At 55.3% G+C, this 24786-nt stretch overlaps 2 protein-coding genes across 11 annotated transcripts in view; both read right to left on the reverse strand.

The window, feature by feature from the left end:
- The window catches only part of ARAP1 (ArfGAP with RhoGAP domain, ankyrin repeat and PH domain 1), a 62853-nt gene extending 46409 nt beyond the window's left edge, over positions 1–16444 (reverse strand). For 7 of the 9 annotated variants that reach the window (XR_014138726.1, XR_004074710.2, XR_004074709.2 and 4 more), the window contains exon 1: positions 16302–16444. The gene's annotated coding sequence lies outside the window, so the exon portion shown is untranslated. Of the gene's footprint in view, positions 1–4190; positions 4209–11307; positions 11373–16301 lie in introns of those variants that run through there. The other 2 variants (XM_031024948.2, XM_031024949.2) reach the window with 2 other exon arrangements.
- Positions 16445–18470: 2026 nt separating this feature from the next.
- STARD10 (StAR related lipid transfer domain containing 10) overlaps positions 18471–24786 on the reverse strand; it is a 30676-nt gene continuing 24360 nt past the window's right edge. For both annotated transcript variants that reach the window (XM_081798779.1, XM_081798778.1), the window contains exons 3-7: positions 22459–22606; positions 21748–21851; positions 21014–21131; positions 19137–19189; positions 18471–18890 (exon numbers count right to left, since the gene is read on the reverse strand). In XM_081798779.1, coding sequence (XP_081654905.1) covers positions 18645–18890; positions 19137–19189; positions 21014–21131; positions 21748–21851; positions 22459–22606 — 669 coding nt within the window. In that variant the 3' untranslated portion in view covers positions 18471–18644. The remainder of the gene's footprint in view (positions 18891–19136; positions 19190–21013; positions 21132–21747; positions 21852–22458; positions 22607–24786) is intronic.

A 24786-nucleotide genomic window follows, 5' to 3' on the forward strand; every position in this document is an offset into this window, starting at 1 on the left:
GGGGCCAAAGGAGGGTGTTTCCAGGCAGGAGAAGGAACGGGCCATCCCCGAGCGCCATCCCCAAGGGCAGCACCAGCAAGCTCAGATGGCCTGGGCTCTGTGTGAGGAGGGTGGGGGGTCGATGAGCACGTGGGGGCCACAGCATGTTTCCTGCCACCAGGATGGGGTCAACAGAAAACTGCAAGGCTCTGAGTGATGGCTTCAGGGGGGCACTTGTGAACATTTGAATTTACTAGCTAGGTATTTATCTTAAGTAGACTCCACAGCTACTTCTTAGGACGGGGCTAAAGTAGGTATATGTTTCACAAGCATTTTTTTTTAAGATTTTATTTATTTGGGAGAGAGAGGGCACAAGCAGGTGGAGGGGCTGAGGCAGAGGGAAAAGCAGACTCCTCACTGAGCAGGGATCCCCATGCAGACTGGATCGCAGGACCCTGGGATCATGACCTGAGCTGAAGGCAGACGCTTAACCCACTGAGCCACCCAGGAGCCCCTTAAAAGTATTTTAAAAATAAATTTTAGGTAATTAATACTTTAGAAAGAATTGGCAAAGAACGGCAGTACTACTCAAATGACAATTTTTTTTTAAATATAAGACATCCTAAATAGTTCTTATTATACACCAGGTACCTAAGCATTTTTTATTAACTTACTGAATCCTCACAGCAACCCTATGAGGTACACAGCTCATAGTACAAGATGAAGAAACTGAGACACAGAGAAGTTAAGTAATTTGCCCAAAGTCACACAGCTAGGAAGGGGCAGCTTGAATATAGTCTTAGATCTACTTTGTCTAATACGGTAACCAGCAGTAGCCACATACGGCCATAAGCACTGAAGATGTGGCCACATAACGAAGTGTGCTGTATAGAGTACACACTGGATTCTGAAGATTTATATCTCTATTGTTTCTATGTATTATATGACAAAAGTATAATATTTTGGCTATTTAGATGAAATACATTAGAATTAATTTAAAAATTTTTTTAATTGCACTTGTGGCTTGCATTTCCATTTCTCCTGGATAGTCTTAACTCTGGATTCTTTTTTTTTTTAATATTTATTTATTTGAGAGAGAGAGAGCACGAGTGGGAGGGACAGAGGGAGAAAGAGAGAATTTCAAGCAGACTCAGTGCTGGGCACGGAGCCCGACACAGGCCCAATCTCATGACCATGAGATCACGACCTGAGCCAAAACCAAGAGTTGGATACTCAATAGACTATGCCACCCAGGTGCCCCCTAACTCTGGATTCTTAGCCACTCTGCTTCCTGCCTCTCAAAAGTGATCATGAATACTAACTGAGCACCTGCTACAGCTCAGGCCCCATTCTAAAGACTCAGCGTGGACTAACGATGGCCCCAACAACCCTACTGGAATGACCAGGGCTGGGAAACAGGAAACCACTTCCAACCCTAAGAAGGGGTCAGCCCCCTCCTGGGCCTCCCTCAAGTTCCTGTTCCTGCACTAAAGACTTTAGCCCAAGGTCAGACTCAGGGATCCACCCTGACACCCCTCTAGGATGGCCTCATTCAAGGCTCTAGAAGCATAAGCCCGACCTCAGACCTGGACTGGCTCTCCAGGAAGCTCAGGCTAGCGGCGGGTCAGACACCATGCAGCCAGTGAAAACAGCCCACAGGGCCCTCACCAGGCTGAGGGTCAGGGAAGGCTTCCTGGAGGAGGCAGCTCCTTGAAAAAAAGAAGTTTGATAATCTTTTTTTTTTTTTTTTTTAAAGATTTTATTTATTTATTTGACAGAGAGAGACACAGAGAGAGAGGGAACACAAGCAGGGGGAGTAGGAGAGGGAGAAGCAGGCTTCCCGCGGAGCAGGGAGCCCGATGCGGGGCTCGATCCCAGGACCCTGGGATCATGACTGAGCCGAAGGCAGACGCTTAACCGACTGAGCCACCCAGGCGCCCCTGAAAAAAACAAGTTTGTAGCACTGCCTTGCTGAGCCATACTGAAGCCTGAGACAAAGAAGGAACTGGCAGTACTGATCCTCTTTATTTAAAATTCTGGTATTTTGTCTCGGATTTTTCTCATTAATTTTGATTTTTTAAAAATACGGCTTAAAAATATTATCTTGACTACCAAGCCTTTTGCCCACCCCCGACCCTTACACTTTGTGCCCAAGGCAAGTGGCACACTCACTATACACTAATCCTGGCCCCGGTTTGGAGGTGGAAGACCTCCAGCTGCGGTGACACGTCACTGAGTCTCCACCCCCAGGGAAGCAGGGACCCAGCAGAGGGGAGTGTCATCCTGTTGTGACAGCATGGCCACAGCTGGGAGGTTCCCCCCCTCCCCTACCTCAAGGGCCCAGCTCAAGCCCCAACACCCCACCACCCCACCTGCCCCAGCTTCTCCTGTCTCCCTCCAGCTCCCCTCTGCTGTGCCAACTAAGATACCCCCCCCAGCTCAAAGCCACAAGTCCGGCCCCTTGTCATTCGACCTGCTCCAGCACTGACATTTACAAATGAAGAAACAACACCCACAGAGAGGAAGTGACTTGATGTAACCCAAGCCCCAGCCAGGCCCGAATGGCCCAGGACTCCCTCCATGTTGCTTTTTGCACCAGGCACCAGCTTAGCATATGGGGCCCCTGAAAATGTCTGCTGACAATGAGTAAATGAGCCACATCCCCCCCACCTTCAGGTACTGATTCCAGGTTGCCTTCTCCAGCAAGTCCTCCCTCACCGCCTGCCTTGGGCTCCTAAACCTCAGAAGCTGAGCCCTGTAGTAGAGCACTGCTCTTGATCTGTCTCTAGCTGTTCCATTCGTGGGGATCCACCCCACCTAACCCCTACCTGGCCTGGGGTATCCTGAGAGTCTGCAGCCCTTCTTATCCCCCCTGCCCTCCACAGTGGAGTCCAGGGCCTGGATGGCCCGGGGGCACTCAGTCCAGAGGTAAGAGTCATCCGGAATCACTAATCCTTGCCAGCTGGTCCTTCTTCAGGTCTGACCTGAGTCCTTCTTGCTGGCAGCAAAGCTTTCACCTTCTGTCCTCTGACTACCATTTCAACCCCCACCACAGTTTAAACCTCATTGCCCTTTCTCTGTCCTAGCCCATAATCTCCTTTGCGCCATACCCACCAGTCCAGCAGGAAGGCAGCCCAGAGCCTTAGCCAAGGGCAGACACACTCCCACTTCCTCTGTTTCCTAAGTGCCTGCTGCATGCCCAGCCCTTGCCAGATTCCCACCTTTATCTCACTTGTCCTCATCATAAACTCAAGGCCCGAGATTCTTGCCCCATTTCAGGGAAGCTGGGTGAGGTGGAAATGTGCTCAGGTCACTTCCTGGAGTCAACAGGGCCTTCAGAGGATGTGGTTGCCCCTGTCAGGGCAAGTAAGAGAGGCTTCCAGAGGGCACTCCTGAGCTGGGCTTTGAAGAAATAGGAGGTTGCGCTTCTGGCCAAAGGGAACTGAGCGTGCAAGGCTCAGGGATAGGAAAGGACCCAGCAGATCCAGAGACAGGGTTATTTCAGTGGGGCAGGGATGAGGGATGTGAGAGGACAGTAGGGACACCCTGACAGGTCTGGGGACTCCCATATGGGTGTGAGCCTCCTTTGTATTCTGATTTGCATGAGTGAGTCAGGCCTGAGTCAGGGCAGCCTTGAAGGTCCCAACTCCTTCCACATTCAGCTCTGAGGTCCCCTCAGCCAAGACCCTGCCCGCCCCGCCCCCTCCCCCCCCCCCCCCGCCCAGGACTGCATCCTCAGGCCCCCTCTGCACAGAGCTGCACTCTGGGTTCAAGGGAAGGCCCAGTGATGGGGGGACTGGAGGGAGAGGAAGGCAGGCCCAGGCTCCACACTGAGGCCTGAGCTGCTCCACCACTCAACCCCTCCTCCCCTGCACGCCCTCCCCTCCCACCCCCCACTGCCCCAAACAGGCTAGGCAGGGACCCTAGCATCCAGACCTCAGGACACCCCTCAGAGCATCCCACACAGGAACCAAGAACAATATACATGCAGCTTTAGCCAGGCCAGGTCTATCAACCACAACCTACCAGCATCACAAACACCTCATACAGCCTCTAGGGACACCCATCTCTCACACCACTCGGCAGCCACACAGCAGATCTGCCCCTCCACCACATACACCCCCTTCAGCCCCCACACTCCCTGACTATGTCCAACTGCCCCCAGAGCCCCACGATGCCCACTACCCCCCAACCCAATCACCAGGTGATACCTATGGGCAGGGCCGCATTTGATCCACCACCCTCCTGGGTGTTCTCAGGACTCCGCGAAGCAGGCAAGGGGCCTTGGAGACACTTCCCTTAGATATGAGGAACTAGGCGGGGCTGGGTTCCCGGCCCAGAAGGTGCAGAAGTGGCCCCCACCCGCTGCAGCAGCTATTTCCCTCCAGCCCAGCTATAGGCAAAGGCAGCAGGTGCAGCCCTCAGGCAGGCAGCTGACTGATCCCTGGGCCAAGGAACCTACTTTGTTTCTCTCAGGGATTGGAGTGTGGGGGGGGAGACGGGCATGCATACTGGACCTAAAGAATTATACCGGAGTCTCTTGCCTTGCTGCAGCTCCGAATCTCTGCCCCATCACTTGCCCTGGCACCAGATTTCTGCCCCAACCCATCCATGGTGTGACCCGTCCTCTGGGGTCCTCTGAGCAGCAGCCCTCAGGACAATGAGGACTAAGTTGGGGCCCCAGCAGCTGGGTGTATGAAGAGCTGCCTCAGTCCCCTGGTGGGGAGATGGGGGCCACTGGTGAGTCCCTCGGACTCTAGGTCAGGGCCCTTTCCCCCCAGGATGCAAGGCAAGTCCGGGTCCCAGTCCTGGCTCCATCAGTTCTTGCCTGAAGTGCTGGGAAAGTCTTGTCACATTTTGAGCCTCAGTTTCCCCCTCCATAAAGCAGAGCTGTCACCCAGATGACTATGGCACGTCACCATGTATGTACTAGAGACCACACTCACTCGTCATCTGCTCACTCCTCTGCTGCGAAGACAGACACTTCCTATTCCTTAGCCCCAAGGCCTTGGCCTGTCCTGACCAGAGGGGCCTTTGGTGCTGGCCTTGTAGCCAGGCTCTAGTCTAGACCCCGCAGCACTCTGGGGCTCTACATTACCCCAGCCCCCAATGACTATCACACCCTGCCTCCAGCCACGTCCCCCTGCAGGGTTCCAGACTGGATACCCCACTGCCCCCTGGACCTCCGTCTGGGTGGTCCCAGGCACTGCACATTCCCCACCCCACCATGCACTCTCCAGGGAGGGCAAGGCTACCTCTGACCTAGGTGGGGCCTTTGAGCAAATTAGAAAAAAATGCCTCTTCCTTCAGGAGGCCCACAGCAGGACCTGCAGCTCAGCAAAGAGGACAGGCTAGGTTTCAGGACCCCCTCTCCCATCTCTCACCTCACCCCCTCCTAGCCAGATACCCTTGGACAGTGCACAACATGCACATCGCACACAGTGGACCTGGTGAGAGGTAGGCGATTTTAACAACCCCCTTGGGGTAGCCAGTTGAACATTACCCTAAAAAAATATAAAACCAGTTTTATTCATGCCCATGGTGCATTAAAGACTAGAGGACAGTAAACATCCCTGAGCTCAATCTCAGGCCTAGCCCTAACTCCCACCCCAATCCTGAAAGACTATCACTTTCTACAACTTTCATGTCTGTACTGTTTAAAGTTTTTATAGTTGTGTATCACTTTTATAATTAGAAGACAAAATGATAAAAGTCTCTTAAGTCTATTAGAATTGAGTTTGTCCCAGTACGTTCCTCAAAACCATTATTAAAAAAATACCCTTATGATTTTAAATGTAACACGAGTAGACGACTAAGAGGACAGTGATAAACGAAGCTGATTTCCTGGGCCATCTGGACTGGAGAATGAGAAACTGAGACCCAAAGCTCACTCCCTCCCTCCCAGCATGGTCTTATCCTCCCCAAGGTCTAAAACACAGCCTAGCAGATAAGGACGGGAAGGCCAGCAGCAGAGTGCAGCCCAGGGACTTTCAAATGGGAAATGGACTGAGGTCCATTAGTAAACATGAGACTTCAGAATCCCGTGGTTTGTCCTCTAGACAGCATCTGACTCCATCCTAGCCCTGACCGTCACCCACGTTTCCCCAAACCCCACCGGGGGCCCCCTCATGCCCAAGCCCCACCCTGGAGTGGGTCAGCTAGGAAGGAAGGTATGAAATCAAGTGTGACTATCTGGAGTACCTCACTTGCAAATTAATGAAACTGAAACTTAAATGATTTGGGATTTAGGCCTTGTCAAAGTCTGTGACATTCGAATCCCCCTTGGCCAACCATGTACTCCCACCTTCAAACAGATCACTCAGGATCACTCTGGGCCATTCCCTCCCATTTCCCCTGAGCCTCCTCATTACCTTATTTTGACACACACCTCCCTCTCCATCCCCACTGCGCCCATCCACTCCAGCCTCCCAGGCAGGCCTGGTTCTCCGGGGCCTCCTCCCTGCTTCCCGCCCTTGCCCCACCTTTAGCCAGCACACCCTTCAGCCTACCCCGTAACTGCCCCCAAGGCAGAGCCCCTCACCTAACCCTAACCACATAGCCCTGACCCACACCCAACTTCCCTGTGCCCCAACCCTTCACTGCTCAGGCACAGCACCTGAGGAGACCTGGGACACTCCCAGCAGGAGCACACGGGGCTCTGGTCTGTTCCCTGACCTCAGGCACAGATAGTCCTCTCCTCAGCTGGGGGCTCCCCAGGTAGGGTAAGGCCAGGGGTGCTACAGGGTTACTCCAGGAAGGTCCTCCTCTGTGTCCACTGCCCCATACAGCGGGGCAGGGTGGGGATGGGGCAGGGGGGTGGCTCTTAACACTATAAATGAGGCAGAAACAGGAAGAAACAGGGCTGACCACATGGTGGGTGGGAGCGCCCAGGGCTGACAATAGGTTCCCAGGCAGCAGGAGTGGGCAGAACCAGAGTCAGATGCTGGGACTCTCAGAGGGGTTGAGGGCTAGCCCTGGCCCTGGCCTGGGAGAGGGACGGAAGGCTGCTTGACTCCATGCTCTCTGAGCTGCCCCAGAACCTGATGTGCCTACCCACCCAGGAGGAGAGACTTGGCTCCCCTGCACCTGACAACTAGCAGCCCAGGAGAACAGAGACCCGAACCTCCCTCTCCCTAGGTGGCCCCTGGAATGGAGAAGCCCAAAGATAAGCAGACCCCTTGATGCTGGCACCTGAAAGGAGTAAGCTGCCTGTCTGGATGGGGTAGAGGTGACCAGACTGGCAGGGCAGGCACTGGAAAGGAGAGAGAGAGACCGGGTACCAGCCTCACAGGCTCTGGCCTCCAGTGTGATGTGTGATCTCAGCCTCCCCAGCTATAGAGCCAGACAGAAGACAAGAAGCCTCCCTGACTCGGTCTCTCCTCCCCAACTCACGGAGAACATTCTAACCCACTATCCGACCAGGCCATCCCTGCCTAAAACAACAAAAGGTGGTGACTATGAAGTGCTGACCATCTACCAGGTGCTGTGCTAAACACAGCGTGTGGATTGTTTTATACCATCCTCACGACAGTCTAGAAAGTGAGTGGTTTTAGCCCACCTTACAGATGAGAAAGAAACTAAGCCTCAGAGAGGTTAAGTAACTTGCCTAAAATAACACAGGAGCCAGCATCTGACCCAAGGGCTGCCCGGGCCCCTCCTTCTACTCCATCTCCTCAGAGGGGACAGTGCAGAGGAAGGCAGAGAGCAGGGAGGACACGGGGGTGGGCAAGAGAGAGGGAGCATGAGTGCAGGCCGAGAAGGGCCTTGAAGGCTAATGCTAAGACACCTGCCCTTACTGTTCAGACAGCTGGAAGCCATGAAGGCAGCAGGGTGCTTCTGGGATGCATCACAGGGCGGCAGGTGAGTGGGTGGGCGGGCACCCAGGGGTGCCCGGCTGCTGGGAGACTTGGGAATTTACATAATCTCTGAGTCTCCAGTTCGCCATCTGCACGATGGGGATTACGACAGTTCCACCATGCAGACTTGTGAGGAATGAATGCATGCCTTCAAAACACAGCCCAAATCCGACCAGTTCTCACTCTCCAGAGACTTCCCACCTCCCTCAGACTAAACGCCAAAGCCAGCACATGGCCTGCCAGGCTGCATGGTCTACCCCCACTGTCTCTGTCTCCTTGCTGTTACTCCAACCCACTCTGTGTGCTCTAACCTCAGAGCTGGGCACTGGAGCTCCTCTGCCTGGAATATTCTTCCACCCATCTGATGACTCACTCCCACACTTTTTCCAGCACTTTCTCAGAGGCAAGGCCTTCCTTCCCTGAACACTCTACCTAAAAATGTGCCCCCCGTGAGTCCCTGACCCTGTGTCGTTTTTCAGCTTATCACTGTTGGGCTACATACTCGGATGCCACATACCACCGTTGGGTTACACGACTGCATTACCCATTTATTTGTTCATTGTCAGTCTCCTCAACCGGAGGACAGGGGCACTGTCTCATTCACAGCCCTATGCCCAGTAGCCAGAAGCGGCTGGCCCCTGGAGGAATGGATGAATGGACATCCACAAAGGCCTGGCTCACCTCAGTCAGGAGCTTGGGACAGGGGCCTGCGATGCGGGTAGGGAGAGGAATGGTTGGACAAGGTGTCCAACAAGCTGTCAAGGTTCAGACTGGAGTTCTAGGAGTCAAAGATTCAACTCCGAGGTTCCTTGGCCCCCTCTGTGGTTGGGCTTGCCCCTTCTCTGCACCTGAAGCTGCCGCAGCCACCTCCTGCTGTGCTGGCCTGATAAAGCCCACTCAGGGAGCCCTCACCCACACAGAGGAAGTGCTGACTCTCAGAACCCCCACCCCCACCCCGCCCGCCTTGCTGCCCACCTGGAGCAGGTCAGAGCCCGCCCAGACTTCCAGGAGTCTCTGAGACTAGCCCTGCCCCCTCTGCCCTACCTACCCCTTCCATGACTCTCTATTACCCCGTGGGGTTCAAAGGGCCTCCACCCTCTGGCTCCTGTCACTCCTCTCCCAACTCATTCCCTCCACTCCCACTGCCTGACACTTGACCCCCAGGTCTTTGCTTAGACCGTTCACTCTGCCTAGAACATCATTCTCTCCCTTGCTCTTCAAGGTAGAGCTTCAAGTGCACTTGAAGTTCAAGTGTCAACTTCAAGGGTCACCTGCTCCAGGAAGCAGTCTGTGACTTGCATGGCCACAGCCCTGATCACATTGGGATGTCACTATCTGTGACTCTCCTCACAGACTTGGCTGGGTGCTCCTTGAAAGCAGGACCAGGGTCTGACTCCCCTGCATCCAGCCTGAGGTTGGCAGACAGTGAATATCTGCTGAGTGAATGAACATCTCCCAATTTTATACATGGAAATTTAGTGCCCAGGCAAGTGATGACTTGTCCAAGGTCACAGTGCAATCAGTGGCCGGAATGTGGCTAGAACCTGGCCTCTGGCTTCCTAGATCATGCACCTCCCATTCCCCTAGTGCCCACCCAATTACAGCTCTAGTCTCCTGCCTGCCAGACCCCAGGCCTGCCTTCCCCCAGAGCTCCACACCCACCAACTACCTGCTCCTTAGGCACTGGGCACCCAGAGAGGTGCAAGAAACCAAACTAACCAGGGCCACAGGACAAGTCAGCACCAGGACCCAGGATGCCCAGACTGGACCCCCTTCCACTAGCCTGTTCCTTGGAAGAAGTGGGAGGGACCAGTCCCCTCAGGTGACCTCAGAGATACGGCAGCAACCCCCGCCCCGACTTGGGCTAGGCAGGCCCAGCACCAAGAAATGTGTGTTTTCAGGTCACTGGCAATAGAGGCAAATGAATGTCCTGGTTCATGTCTCAAAACAGAAACTGGAACAGAACCACTAGAACAACTAGATGCTCCCTGGATCTTTGGCCTCTCTGCCTAGGATTAGTACATCTATCTTCAAAGCTGAGGAGACAGAAGGGGGAGGAAGAGCCCCAGTCTGAGGGGAGAGGTAGGCGTTTAGCTGAGGCTCCGGCACCCCTTCAGCAAGCAAGACAGACCCCACCCCAAAGCTGGCCTGTTGTCATCTGGTAAAGCCTCGTCCCCAACCCTGCTCTCTGAAGGGCCCTTTTCCCCCACCAGGCTAGGGTTGGCTCTGGGAACAAACTCTGCCATTTCAGCTGCAGACTCACAGTGGCCTGCCTAGATAAAGGTCCCTGCTCAAACGGATAAAGCCTCACCTAGCTCACATATCAAGGAGCGCAACGCCCAGCACCTCCTACCCCAATCCACTGGGATGCTGAATGCTGATCACACCTGCACAAAGGTGAAATCACAGGTCCTCCAAGGATGCATCTGGGCCCAATAGCACCCACGGGCACATGCACGGTGCCTGCCCAGAGGGTGCGGAGCAGGAAGGAGATTGGAAGCACAACTCAGGAAGGAACACACCCAGCCAGGAAGTCTCCAAGGAGGAAAACACTTCTCTCAGGGGAGGGAACAGGCCACCTTCCCACAAGGTGGCTCCCACTCTCATGCCCAAGGCCCTTTGAGGGCAGCTGCTGTGCCCATAGGCTCAGAGGGGCACCGGAAGGAGCGGGTGAGTGTGGCAGCATTGCAAAATATTCAAAGGCCCTGAGCCAAGGCCCAGCCTCCCTGCCCCCTGAGGAGGGGCAGTGCCTCCCTTAGGGCTCCCAGGCTCAGGTCTCTGTCCACCAGGTTGTCACGGCCCTTGAGCCTGGCTCTGATCCTCCAAGACTGGACCTGGGCCTGCTGAGCCACGTTCCATGTTGGCCCTGGGAGGACCTGGCTCACCCATCAGCGTGACCCAGACCTTGCTCGGTGACCCAGCCAGCCATCAGCTCTCCCTGGGCCTCCCCTCAACCCCATCCTGGCATCCAGGATGACAGCCCCACCACCAGCAAATGAAGAGGATGCCTGGCTTCTACCTGTTCCCTCCCCGTTCCCCACCGGGGTGGCTCTCTCTTCTGCTACCACCTAGTCCCTTCCAGGGTCTGGTTCTCAGATTTCTTGAAAGGCGACAGCTGGGTGCTCATGCTGGGGGTGGGGGTGCAGAGAGCACACAGAGCCTGGAGGCCGGCTGTACCACTGACCCCCAGAAGCAGCTCTGAGAAGCTCCAGGCCTTGTCTGTCTGGCACCAGCCAGCCAAGGTGTGGCACAGGACTCAGCCTCAACTCAGGGGTTATCCAGCCCAATTCGAGGCTTTGCAGGCTCTTGGAACCCAGAATTTTGGAAATTTAGAAGCTGGGAATCACCAGCACACAAAACCCTGGAATCCTTGAATCCCCAATGCCTAGAATCTCAGACTCAGAATCCTAAAATCCTAGCTGCTCAATGTGGGGAGAGAGAGGAATGGAGAAGGTCCCCTACCCCACCTTACCTGCTCTGTTTGATTCATTCCTGTCCTGATGTGTCCACACCTAGAGACTGGGGTGGAAGCTGCCTCTGTAAAGATCAAGGGAAGCTGAGTTCAGAGCCTTGGCCCTGGCACTGTGGTGGAAAGGAGGAGAGGGGAGAAGAGAATGCGGGGAGCAAGGCAGTGCCCTCTGGGGCAGTAGGGAAGGAGGCAAAGGAGACCCAGGCATATGGGGTAGCAAGATGCAGTGGCAGCTTCCCAGTCCTGGGGGCTGTCCCACTCCAATATTGGCCCGGCCAGAAGGAAGTAGGGCCAGGCCAGACTACCCCAGTGAGAAAGATGTTAGTTCCTTGCCATGGGAATGGAGACAGAGGAGTGGTCATGAAAGGTCCCAATCCTCCTCTCTCTCCCCCTTGCCCTCACAACAATGAAGATAATAAGGAGGATGAAGATTTTGCCACATTCCTCCCTGCTGTGGTCGGGGGGGGTGGGGAAGGTGGCCTCTCTGACCTCTGAATCCTCCTCCGGACCCCTCTGGCACTGAGCACCACACTCTTGACCATAGCTGGTCCCTGTTTCTTGGCCTCGCGGCTCTGGAACCATGTTCCCCAGGTTTGTTCGTTCAGTCACTGACATCTGGCTGGTCCACATCCCAGGCACCATAAGAGGACTCAGTTTGGGCAGGGAGAAAGACTCAGGCCCTGTGAGAAGGCAGGTGGGCAGCGTCTGAGGGAAGTCAGGGCTTCAGAGGCCCAGGAGGCCCTGACCAGGCCCCAGGCAGGGAGGTGGCGTGCGGGCCTCAGAGCCTCTGCCTGGGTGTCGGTTCCAGCTCTCCCTTTCCTCAGCTGAGGGACCACAGGCAAGTCCCTTGGCTTCTGCTCACCTCAGTCTCCTCATCAGCAAAACAGGGCCCGGGAGAGCCGTTGTATTCAACAAAGCCCAGAGCAGACAGGACAGGACAAGAGCAGTGAGCAGACCTCCAAGAGGTGCTTGTCCCCATGAGGGGCTCAGAACTTGACAGCAGTCGGTCCCGTCTACAAGCAGGATGCCCATGCAGGCCCGCCATCCCCACAGCTGGCTGCCAGCAACGTCACTTGACCATGTGGCCCTCCACGCCCTGCCTGCCACCCAGACTGGGAGTTCCCAGGGTAGAACAGGGTTTGGATCTCCTCCGCCTGCAGTGTCTCCCAGTGCTCAGAGTTCTCACTGTGAGGAGGGAGAGATTCAGACTCCCAGCTCTTCCCTGTAATGGGTGATCTTAGGCAAATCACTTCACCTTCCTGGGCCTGTCTCCTCAACAAAATGGGAATGGTACCTACCCCACCAGACTATTTTTGAGGATTAAATCAGTCCAAAAAAAATGCTTCCACAGTGCCTGGCACATAGTAAGCTTCCAAGAAACAGTAGCTACTGCCACTATTACTACTACTGTTAAATAATAATGTTGTTACTGAACTGGCCACTGAATTCCATATCCCCTCCCAGCCACTCGGACTGTCCCAATGGTCTGGAGCAGATGTCCTGAGTACAGGACAGACCTTTTCCCTTCTCAACTGTGTTCAAAAGGCTGAGACAGAGGAAAAACTCCACAGGAAGGTCACGTGGAAGACCAACCAGGCACTGTCCCCCCAGCCCCCGGCCATCCCTGACACCTGGGGGTCATCGGCCTCCTTGGGCTGTCCTCTCCAGGGCCCTCATCAGAATGTACGGGTCTGGGGGCCTGATGGGGGCAGGGGTAAGGGGACACGATGTCCTCTCTGATCAGGGCTGGGGGGACTGGTGTTGAGTTAGCGGCAGGGCCTGAGCTCTGTGGGCAGTGTACTTGTAGGGGATCTCTGAGGGCCCCTTGTATCTTCCTGCTATTCAGATCCTTGGAGCAGCCCCCTTAACACAGAACCCCTTCCTGAAATATGAAACACCCCTCTGCGCAGGGCCATGAAGGGGGCTGAGGTCAGCCAGACTGAGACCAGAGGAGGGGGTGAGAGGGCCCACCCAAGGGTCTGCACTCTACCCGTCAGGGAGGGCTGGGTCTGCTTGGCTGGGGTCACACTCTGCTCAAGGCTGCCTTGGCCACCACCCAAGGGAAAGCCCCTCACTGAGTGGACCCTGGACTGAGCTCAAGGGGTAAGGTCAAGCCGGGGGAGGGGAAATCAGGCAGAAGGAGGCAAAGGAACACCTGACTGATCCTGCCTCTACCACTTATTTGCTGTTTGGGGAGGACGAAAGTGGTTAACATACATAAAAGTGCCTACACCAGTGCTCTGTGCCTATTACTAACATCTTTCTCATGGATGTGACTACTCAGCTTTCTGAGGTTGTCCCCCCCCCATGTTACTGGCTGGTGATCCCCATCTCATGGAATGATATGAAGTTAAATAAAGTGCAAATGTACAGCGTCAGGAACACGATAGAAGCTCAAGTCAAACAGAGCTCCCTCCCTTTCCCTCTTCTTACTCCAAGAGGGCCCAGACTAGGGATCGGATCAGTCCTGACCCCCACCCACCAGGGCTCGCTGCCTGATCCTGGTCTGATCTCTGGCCCTTGGCCTCAGTCTCCCCATCTGTGAAAAAAGCTTTTGGGCCAAGTGGTATCTGAGTGTCCGTGACCATATCTATTCCAGTCTCCCTCCCACCTCCATTCCCTCCTTCCTTCTCCATTTCCAACTCATGTCCTACTGCATCCCTCCTGCTGTAACAGAACCCATGGGAGCCTAAAGTTGGGTGGAGGGGACAGCTGGTGAGCAAGGGGTATGAGGCCTCAAGCAACCCAAGGCCCACCCCAGGCTCCCAAGGGTTAAGATCCAGAGCGAAGGGCGGGGGGTGGGGGTGTTCAGCAGGGTCAGCGCTGGACAGGCGGGCCTAGAGCCCAGGGCCTGCCTCCCCTTCCCCCACCCTGGGAACAGAGGCTACTTGTTTGGGCATCAGCCGGCTGGCTTTGAGCTTGGCTAAAGGAAGAGTGGGGTGGGGAGGGGAGAGGGCCCAGAGAATAGAGGGAACTCCCCTCTCTTTAGCCGATGCCCTAGTCTTAGTCCTAGGCTAGTCCACCACTCACCCCTAGGACCCTCAGAGGCCCCTTACCCCTCTGAACTGACCCCTTCCCTCCAGGTTCTCTCGTTCCTTCATTCAAACACTCATTGCAGGGGATAAGATTTACACTCAGGCCCAATTCTTGCCCCAGTGGTCTCTTTCTCGAGCATGAGACCAGGGGTTATCAGCCCATCCTACAGATGGGGAAATGGAGGCTCTGGGAAGTGTGGGGACTTGCAGAGTCACATGTTCGATGGCTGCACAGGGACTACCCCACGTCCCAGTCATCCCCAGGGCTCTGCAGGCCCTTCCCCACAGAGCTCCAAGGAGACCTTTCCCAAGCTGTGCCACTAAGGACTGAAAGGTGAGGCACGGAGAAGCAATAAGCAACCCACCTGTGAGGTCCCAAAGGACCTAAGATAGATAGATAGATAGATAGATAGATAGATAGATAGATAGAGATATAGATATATAGATTTTTTTTTTTTTTTTTTGGATGGGGAGAAAATTTCTGGAGAGGAAGGGTGGGTAAGACAAGCAAGCTGCACAAAGGGCTGAGGTTTCAGGTACAGAAAAGCCTGACTGGAGCCTGAGAGGCGGTGGGGGTGAGGCTGGGGCGATGAAGCGTGGGGGCAATCTGGCCCCAGGTTGCCTCTGCCACCTCACCAGTTGTCAGGACTGTGCCTGGAATGACCCCCTTTTGCCCGACTCCTGTGAGCAAGTGGTGAACGAGGAGGCAAGGTCCCCCAAGCCAGGATCTGGACAATCCCCACCCAGCCATGGGACACATGGGGACGAGTTCTCGCTATACCCTGCCCCAGCTATCCCTTCCAGCCATACCCATCTCCTCAAATATACCACGAAAATTCCTGCCTTTGCACAAGCTGTGCTGTCCTCTGGAGGGTCCTTATCCTTGCTAATTGCCACTTCACTGCCAAGGCGCATTCCAGTCATCTCCTTCTCCCTGGACCTCCAAGAGTCCCAGTCCCTGATTCTATCTCAGTACCTGTCTGCACTTGTCTTCCAGATTCTGCTGGGATCTTTCTACCCTGTAATGAGCTTGCTGGGAGGTCTCCCCTAACCTGGGCACGCTCTGCTTTCCAAGGACAGACATCCTGGGTGCCTCAGTCTGGACCTTGGTGCTCAGCACACAGTCAAATCCTACCTGAATACCTCCACAAATCTGTACCACTCTGCAGCAACCCCCGCCGCCAGCCCCTTCCCTGCAACCAAGCCTGGGGATCAAGGAAAGCTCCCCAGCACAAGAGCTTTGGGGGAGGGAGATGCATATGCCAGAAACCATACTGTGATCGTTCCTGATCAGAGTTCCCCAACACCAAAAACCACCCTTAGAGATCTTGGACCAAACGCCCACCCCATGCCCCCTAGGCTGCACTCCAAGCCTGCTCTCTCCAGTGCCAACAACCCACTCCCGGCTTGACCCCATTCAGCGAACACACACCACCTCCTCTTTCCAGCAATTGGGCCAGGTAGGGCCTCTTGGGAGGCCATGCCCCCATTTACTGGTGGGGAATTGAGGCACAGAGACCGGAAGTAGTCTGCCCAAGGTCACTGGAGCCCCAGGTTCAGGGCAAAGGGTCATACGAAAGTGCAGAGCTGTAAGGGTCTCCGCGGTTAACGAGGTGGGAGCCTTCATTTCACAGATGAGAAAAGCAAGGCGGCCGAGGGCGGGCTGGCTCCGGCTCCTGGGAACCTTCATGCTAAAGGACTAAGAGCTGGAAGCCCCCTGACCCGCCGGTTCGCCCTCCTGCCTACCGACTCTGGCCCGACCGCACATCCTCAGGTGATGACCCTCATCCGCAACACCAGACAAGAGAGCAGACAACTACCCTAGGAGAAACGCCCGCGGAAGTAGGCGCCGGGCGCACAGCCGGCGCGCGGCCTTGGCGTTCCCTTCTGCGAAATGGGGAAACTCTGGTCAACACCTGGCGAAGGGGCGGCGGGCGGGGAGGTCCCGGCAGCCTCACTTACCTGTTCTGAGCGAGGACTCCACGCGGGGACGCGGGGACGCGGGGACCCGGGGACCCGGGGTCCCGGCGCCGTCACTGACTCACGCCGGCGTAGAGAACTCGCGGCCGTAGGCCGGGCGCGCCCACCCGCCGGGTGCTTCCGCCCGCCCCACGTGACGCCCCGGGGAGGGGAGGGCCGGAGGGGCAGGGACCCGCCCCCTGCTCCGCCCCGCCTAGTCGCCGTCTCTGAGTCCGCGGGCCTGGCCCGCCTAGCGGACCGGTCCGTCTGTGCGTCTCCCGTGCCTCTCTCGTTGCTGGCAGGTCCGTCTCTATCTCGTGAGGTTCAGATCTACCTCCACCTCTCCGCCCGCTGAGTCTCCATCTCTTCCTGAATCTCCCAGCCTCTTGCCACCCTTCTCCTGGTGACTCTACCCCCCGGAGGCGCGGCGGGAAATGAGCCACACAACACTCCCAAACCCCCTCCCGCCCCAGGGGCCCAGACCCCCAGGGTGGAAAGAGGCAGTGGAGGCAGGACGACCTAGGTCCCTAACCTTCTCCTCCTGGAAGTCCTTCCCCACCTCATTCTCCGAGGATATCCCACTTCCCTCTCCAGGCCCACATCCCCCAGGGGCAGGGTGGTGGGGAAGAGTCCTACCCAAAGGGCTCCAAGATCCCTTGACAGAAGGCTGCATACAGCCTGAGGTCCTGGCACCAAGACACCTTCACTGGCTGAGACTGGGGAGATGTCTGCCCATCCTGCCAGCACATACACAGATAAGGGCCCTGGGTTTGGCAGGAATTCCTGGGTCCTGTGTCCCTGTCACCTCTGGGACCAGCCCAGTCAAGAGACTCTAATTTCTCTGTGCTTCCATTTCTCCAAATGCCCGATGGAGATATTTGAAAGAACAGCTCTCACCAGGATGGGGCATGGGGGTTGACTCTGAGATTAGGAGTCATTAATCTGAGCACCTACTACATGCCAGGCCCAGTGCTGGGCAACTTATTCCTTTTATCTGAATCCTCATACCTCTCCTTGAAGGCAAAAATCATCACCCCAGGTTAGGGATTAGAATATGAAGCTCCAAGAAGTTCCAGGACTTGTCCAAAGTTACAAAGCCAGTATTGGGCAAGCCTGGGATTGGAACCCAAGTTTTGGTGAGTTATAGAATCTCCTGCCTACACTCCACTGGACATCCACTTTGCCCCTCTAGAAAAGAGTCAACTCCAAGTAGGCTATATCTTCCTGATAAGGCTAAGGCAAGTCACTTTCCAGGAGGGGAGGACAGGGCCAAACCTTGGAGAGCACTTCCCAGCCCCAAATTCATATGGGGTGCAAAAACACTAGAGAGGGGCAGAGCACAGAGCCCTCCTCCTCCCAGTCTGATAGCAGGGGTGTCCCTCAGGCAGCAGAGGGTACCGGGAGGTCACCGAGAACAAGGGAGATTCAGGCACCCCTCTAGATCTCAAAGCCTAGACTTCAAAACAGCCAGGTGGAACACAGTACCAGGGGACTGGCATCTGATCACTTGCAAAGGACTGGGAGCCCAACCTTTTCTGTTAACACAGGCCTGAGGTCTTCAAAGTGACCTAGGGAAGTCTCGAATCACAGGACCTGGTCCCTCCACTGCACTGGAGTCTGATGACCTTCATTGCAACCCCCAACCTTCCTCCTCCAGAACATGCTGTCCCCAGTCTTCATTCTGAGGCCCACAGCCATGTGGTCTGAGACCCAGGAACCTCGCCCCCTTCCTTCCATGATGACTGGAGACAGTCAGACCCTCCACTTCTGCAGCTTGTACTCACATGGTAGAACCTCACCCTCTGACCCCTGACCCGAGGTCTCTGGCCAGACCTACTTCTTCTCTTAGAGCAGTGAAAGATGGCCAAAGAGCCTGGAGCAAACGGCAGAAGGAACAGGCAACAAGGACGGGTGAATGGATGAGGGAACTAATGAATAGACACAGGAGAAGAGAACACACTATGGGCAGGAGGCAGGGATGAGATAACCTGACATACCCCCCCCCCCACCACCAGCTACACATGGGGAAATGAGGGGTTGCCTAAAGGGGCAAAGGCCAGGTGATCAATAATGAAATTAACAAAATGAACTCTAGGAGATGGGGATTAAGGGCAGCGGCGAGTGGCGGTCGTGCCCCAGGGAGGTGGGAAGCAGGCACAGCGACGAGCCGGCTGAGGCTGTGTGATCCTTTATTGGGGCTGCGTCCAGCCAGGCCGCCGCACCAGCCTGGGCCCGAGCCCAGCGTCCCTAAGAGGCACAGGGGGTGGGGGAGGGGAGAAAGCGCGGGAGGATCCGCCACCCCTGGCCCCACTCCATCTTGTCTTGGTCCCTGCGGTGGTGCCGCGCTCAGGTGAGCGAGGTGTCATCGTCGCTGCCCTCGCCGCCTGCGCCACCCAGGCGCTCCTCCCGGCTCTCTGTCACCGCGCTCTCATCGATGTTCTCCAGCGAGTCCGCGTGCTGCACGGAGAGCTCCGACAGCGCCAGGCTCGGCAAGGGGCTCTGCTCTGGGTGGAGCCACGGCTTGAAGTGCGGCTGATGCTTCTGCTTCCATTCAGGGTACTTGACGCACGCCTTGTACATCTTCTTCATGGCCTGCGGGGCCGCCGCACAGCCGAGTCAGGGGTGGACGCGGACGGGGACTGAGTCTTCGCCACGTCCCGGCCTGCGCCCTCCAGCGTCTCAGTCCCCGGCTCCCGGGATCCTGACTCTGGCCTATTTCATGACTCCGCCCCTCAGCCCTGACTCCGCCCCCTGACTCCCAGTCTCCATCCCTGACCCACCCCCTCATCCGAACCCTCTCCCCCAGCTTCCATACCCCAAAGTCCCAAGGCCACTCACCTTGGGAGCCAGGAACTGAGAAGATTTATTCACTACCCACTTGGGTAAGGAGCCTATGAGAGCAGGGAAGGGTAATGAGGAGAGAAGGAAAGCAGCCGCCTCAGGGACCCAGCCCCCACCAAACATACATACCAGCCCGCTCCTTCCAGCCTGGGGCTTCCAAAGAGACTACCCTCTTCCCCCCGGGAGGGGGGGGGGGAGGCTGTGAGGCAAGTCCTATAAGACTACATCATCCTCACTTTCTCTTTCCACCTCAGCCCAAGGTCTCCAGGCTCAATTCTGTTGTGTCCCCCCAAACCCACCCCCTACACCCCTCCTGTCCCTCTGCTGACCCCCAGAGGACTGCATGGAAGAAAACCACAGGGTCCTAGGTGACCACAGGCTACAAGTAGGTTGAAATCATGACCCACCCAGCTCCCGCCTGCCACCTCCCCTCCACTGACATCCCCCTTCTCATACCCAACCTGTGAATGGCCTTGATGCTCAGCCCCTCATCTACGCATCTTTCCACGCCCCCTGCCCCAGGGGGCTGCTACATAGGCCTCTTGGCTGAGTACCCCACCCTGGCCTGACCTGGAATCCACAGGCCACCTGCCCACCCTTTCTCATTCCCAAGTGTCTACTCTGCCTCCCAACAGTCAGTGAGGTCCTAGAGGGCCCTGGGCCTGGGTCACTGGACCCCCAGTGGGGCCGGGGCATACCCAGGCAAAGATGTTCAGGGCTTACCCACCCTCTAGACAGTCACCCATTCACTCACTCACTCCACATCCACTCTGTGATACCTACTCTGGGACAGTCCCAGGGACCCAAAGAGCAGCTCACTGTCTGGGGCCCAACTGGGGCCAAGGGCTCTGCTAGAGGGGAATGAGCCTGCCAAGCAGGGAGCTGGTGGTGACTCTAGGTATCGGTGACTTTGGTATTGGAGACAAAGGAGGTGACATCTGAAGCAGCCCTAGGGGCATGAGTGAGGAAGGAGAGGTGTTTCGAGGCTGAGGGAAAGTGCTGCCTAGACAGGGAGGTGGGACCATGTAAGGTATGAGGAAGCACTGGGAAAGCTGGGGAGGGGGCTTAGACTTTACTCTGAATGCAACAGCCAGAGAAGAATTTTAATCAGAAGAGAGTCATGAGGAAAGGCATGTTTTGGAAAAGTCCCTTGGTAGCTGTAAGGACAGACAAGGTGGCTGAGTATGGAGAGAAAGGACAGATTCAGGAGCTATTTAGGAGGTAGAATCAGTAAGAATGGGTGGCCAGATTTGGGAGCTGAGCAGAGGGCACCCCAGTCAACCCCCAGGTTCTTGGCATGGGTGACTGGGGGTTGGAGGCTTAGGAGAAGGCACAACCTAGAAGGGGAGATAGTTCAGCACTGGACACAGTGAGTCTCAGGTCCTGGAAAGACATCTTGAAGGACGAGTCCAGGAGGCCCATGGCCACAGGGATCTGGATCCCAGCAGAGATGCACGTCAGCTGGCCACAGAAGCCTTGAGAATAGCTGAGCCCTCCCAAGGAGGCTCAGGCCTCCAGGATGGGCAGAGGATAGGAGCCAGCAAGACAGATAGAGTGAGAGTAGCCAGTGAGCGGGAAACAAGTCAGAGCCTGGGGGTGCGGGAGTCCAGGAAAAGAGCTCCAAGCTTTATCATGGAGCAGCATCTACCACCTTGGCCTTTGCTTTTCAAACCATTATAAAGTTTCAAACCTTGGTTCAAATGATATTTTGGATGGAGATGCCCCAAAATACAAAACAGCTCCTAATAGAGGCCCTTTTTGATCCCTAATCAAAATTAGGGATCAAAAATCAGATCCCTGGCTTACTGATCTGGTCGCATCCCCTGTGGTATAGGAAAGGATCCCATGATGGGCTGCCAGGGCCAAGCCCTCACCTTTGGGGTCCACCTGGGCCAGGTAGGTGATGACGCAGCTCTTGGGCCCCGTGCTCTGGATGAGGTAGCCCGTCTGGATGGACACAGCTCGGACCAAGTCTTTCCGAGGCGGGTATTTCTGGGGATGGAAGGCAAAGGGAGGTGAGACTCAGGGTTGGGACAAAAGAAGTGTCTTTGTGAGTACACACACACACAGAATTAGTTAGTTCAAACCCCCTGGCATCCACTCCAGGCCAGGCCTGATGCAGGGGTGAGGAGAAAGGGAGGACTCAGGCTAGGTCACCCCGTTCTCCTCAGGAAAGCCCCCAGTCTGGGGTCATGAGCACATACATGGGCACTCCCACACACACACACACACACTCATCTTTGCCCAGGCCAGCTGTACCTGCCTGTCCTGCCTGCCATGGAGAGCAAGGCGGCCCAGCCTCAGGGAGGGTCAGAGAAGCCTGCCTCTCACCCCTCGCACCCCCTTTCCCAGCCAGCCCATTGCACTTGTCCACAGTGATGGCCCTCATCACCCTCTTCCCATCTGCCTGAGAGCTCAGCAGGGAGACAAGAGCCATTATTCTCACTATACAGGAAGGAAACTGAGGGCCAGAGAGCGTCACGCCCAGGCTGAAGTCACATGAAAGTCATGATGGCAGCCAGAGGCCTCTTCCTGGGCCAGGCCTGTGGGCCCAGTCGTACCTGGCACTTTCCCCTGCCCACCCAGCAGGGGAGGCAGGGAGACTCACGGGATGTTTGACTGAGTAGTTCATAATGATGTAATCAGTGCCCATGGGGAGCCAGGAGCGGAGGGTGATGACATCACGGTTCTTCAGGGGCTTTGGACACCTCCCTGTGGAGTGCAAGGGACAGTTCAGCCAGGCCACTGGCCTGACTACCTGCAAGGGAGGGCACAGCTGAGGCCCAGGACACAGAGATGCCTGGTTAACTGCCAATTCTCCCTGATCCAAATGGGTACCCCTTCACCTCCCAGCCTACAGTCCCAGAGCTGAGACTAGGAAAGGGACAGAGCAGAACCCTCTCCCCTCTCGTCTTGGGCCATTCCTGCTCACCACCTCACACGGCCCTTCCCTTGCTGGCCTGGCTGTTTGTCTATGTGAACGTGAGTATGCGGGAGAACCATAATACTGTGAGTGTGTGTATCTGAAAATGTGTGACTGTGAGCATATGGCACATGGCCGTGGGCTGCGTACGTGACTGTGTACCCGGGTGTGGAGTGTGTATACATGAACACGGGAGTGTCTGTGTGTTTGTGAGTGTGCACGTGTGTGTGCCCAAGTGTCTGGGAATGGGCGAGGCTGTCACAGAGGGCGGCCCTGCATCTCAGCACTCAGGTGTCTGAGCAGCCTGGCCACGGGAGTGACCGCAAGGCGGGCAGGTGGCAGAAAGAGGCTGTGGGCTGGAGGCCTGGCTGGCACCATGTGCTTGAGCCTGCTCACAAGAGTAATAGCCCACGTCGGCGTTGACTGTCAAGCGGGCGATGTCGAAAGTCTCAATGACGTTGCTGTCCCACTTCTTTCGATATTCAATGTCATGTAGCACGTCATAGAGTGTCTCAGCTGGCACATCTCGGCACTCCATCCGGCACTGCAGACAGACACAGGGGTGGTCGGGGTCACACAAGGCTCCAAGCCCTGGCCAGGAGACCCCAGGGGGGACAGGCAAGAAGGGGAGGAGGAGGAGAACAGAGAAGAACAGCAACCTCTGAAGCCAGCATGGGCTTACCTCTTGCCACAAGCCCTGTCCAGCCCTCCCAGCAGCCACCTGTGCCAGGAGACAGACAGCTCTGTATCCAGAGACCCATCTCCCCCTGCTCAGTCTCCCCCAGACCTCCCCTTCCGTCTCAGTCTCCCCCAAACATCCCCTTCCATCCCAGTCTCCTTCTCCAGGAAGCCTTCTTGAATGACCAGGCCAGACCTTCTGGACTCCCATACACTAAAATCTATCTGCACCTTCCCAGACCCCTGAACTTCATGGATGGAGGTACACAGAACCTGGAATGGGTACATGTTAAAAGAATTGAAAGCATAGGGACGCCTGGGTGGCTCAGTCGGTTAAGCATCTGCCTTCGGCTCAGGTCATGATCCTAGGGTCCTGGGATCGAGCCCCACATCAGGCTCTCTACTCAGTGGGGAGCCTGCTTCTCCCTCTCCCTCTACTGCTCCCCCTGCTTGTGCTCTCTCTGTCTCTCTCTCTGTCAAATAAATAAATAAAATCTTAAAAAAAAAAAGAATTGAAAGCATAAATAAACAAATGCCTAAATGGATGATTTTTCTCATCCATGATACTCATCACCTACCGTATCATCTGTGCTCTTTTTTTTAATCCAACAAACATCTTTGGATTTTTTTAAAAGATTTTATTTATTTATTTGACAGAGAAAGAGAGCACACAAGCAGGGGGAGTGGCAGGCAGAGGGAGAAGCAGGCTCCCCGCTGAGCAGAGAGCCCAACGTGGGACTCAATCCCAGGACCCTGAGATCATGACCTGAGCCGAAGGCAGATGCTTAACCGACTGAGCCACCCAGGCGTCTCTGGATTTTTTTTTTAAGATTTTATTTATTTATTTGAGAGACAGAGAGCAAGTACGGGGTGGCAGGGAGGAGAAGAAGGGGAGGGAGAGGGACAGACTTTGCACTGAGCACAGAGCCAGACACGGGGTGCAGCTCGATCCCAGGACCCTGAGATCCCGACCTGAGCTGAAACCAAGAGTCGGATGCTTAACTGACTGAGCCACCCAGGTGCCCCAAACATCTTTGGATTTCTTACAATTTTTAGCCTTGTCCTTGAAGAGCTTTCCATCTACGGGAGAAAAGAGCCAAGGATACTTTTTTTATTTAGCCCTCAAAACAACTCTGTCAGACAAGAAATCCAAGGAGGAACGTGAGGCCGAGAGAGGTTAAGTAACTTGCCCGAGGTTGCCCAACTGGTAAGCAGCAGAGCTGGGATTTAACCCAGATCATATGTCTGTAAAAACAGAACTATGTTTTGTTAAGTTTGCACTCAGCAAGATGAAACTTAATTCATGTCCTTGTTCTGTGCTTTTTTTTTCACCCCAAAGCCCAAAACCCCAGGACCAAGTTCCCCTCAGCAACTGGACGAGTTTGCTTGTATAGTTTAAAAAGGTCTCCCAGAACTGGGCATTCAGATGGTGCCAAGGGAGCCACCCATGTTTCTAAAAAAGGAGATCTATGCAACCATATGAGGGAGAGTCACATTGCCTTTCCTCTAATCTTGTGTTAGGCCTTGGCACCACTAATGGTGAGGAAAGGCCACAGGAAGGGCACATCACTACCTATTGGGTATTCTAGGCACCAGTGAACTCATCAAGCCCTGGATATACTTCACTTTACAGAAAATACAGAGGACAGAGAACAAGCTAAATTTCACAAGAATACAACCAAAGGCAGATGGTGAGGCATTCTCCATGGCTACTGGTCCAGTCTCTTCTACAGATCAATGTCCTAAGGGAGGGCCTGGGCTAGACTGGCAGGACACAAGAACCAGATAGAAGGTGTGGTCCTGGATTGAACACCGGCATGGACAAAACAGCTATAAAGGCTATCTTTGATACAAAAGTAGGGATCCGAAGGGGTACGTGCACCCCGATGTTTATAGCAGCAATGTCCACAATAGCCAAACTGTGGAAAGAGCCAAGATGTCCATCGACAGATGACTGGATAAAGAAGATGTGGTATATATATACAATGGAATATTATGCAGCCATCAAAAGGAATGAGATCTTGCCATTTGCAACGACGTGGATGG

Source organism: Leptonychotes weddellii, chromosome 11 (assembly GCF_054177405.1).
Source record: "Leptonychotes weddellii isolate Sample4059 chromosome 11, ASM5417740v2, whole genome shotgun sequence".
Classification (NCBI taxonomy): domain Eukaryota; kingdom Metazoa; phylum Chordata; class Mammalia; order Carnivora; family Phocidae; genus Leptonychotes; species Leptonychotes weddellii.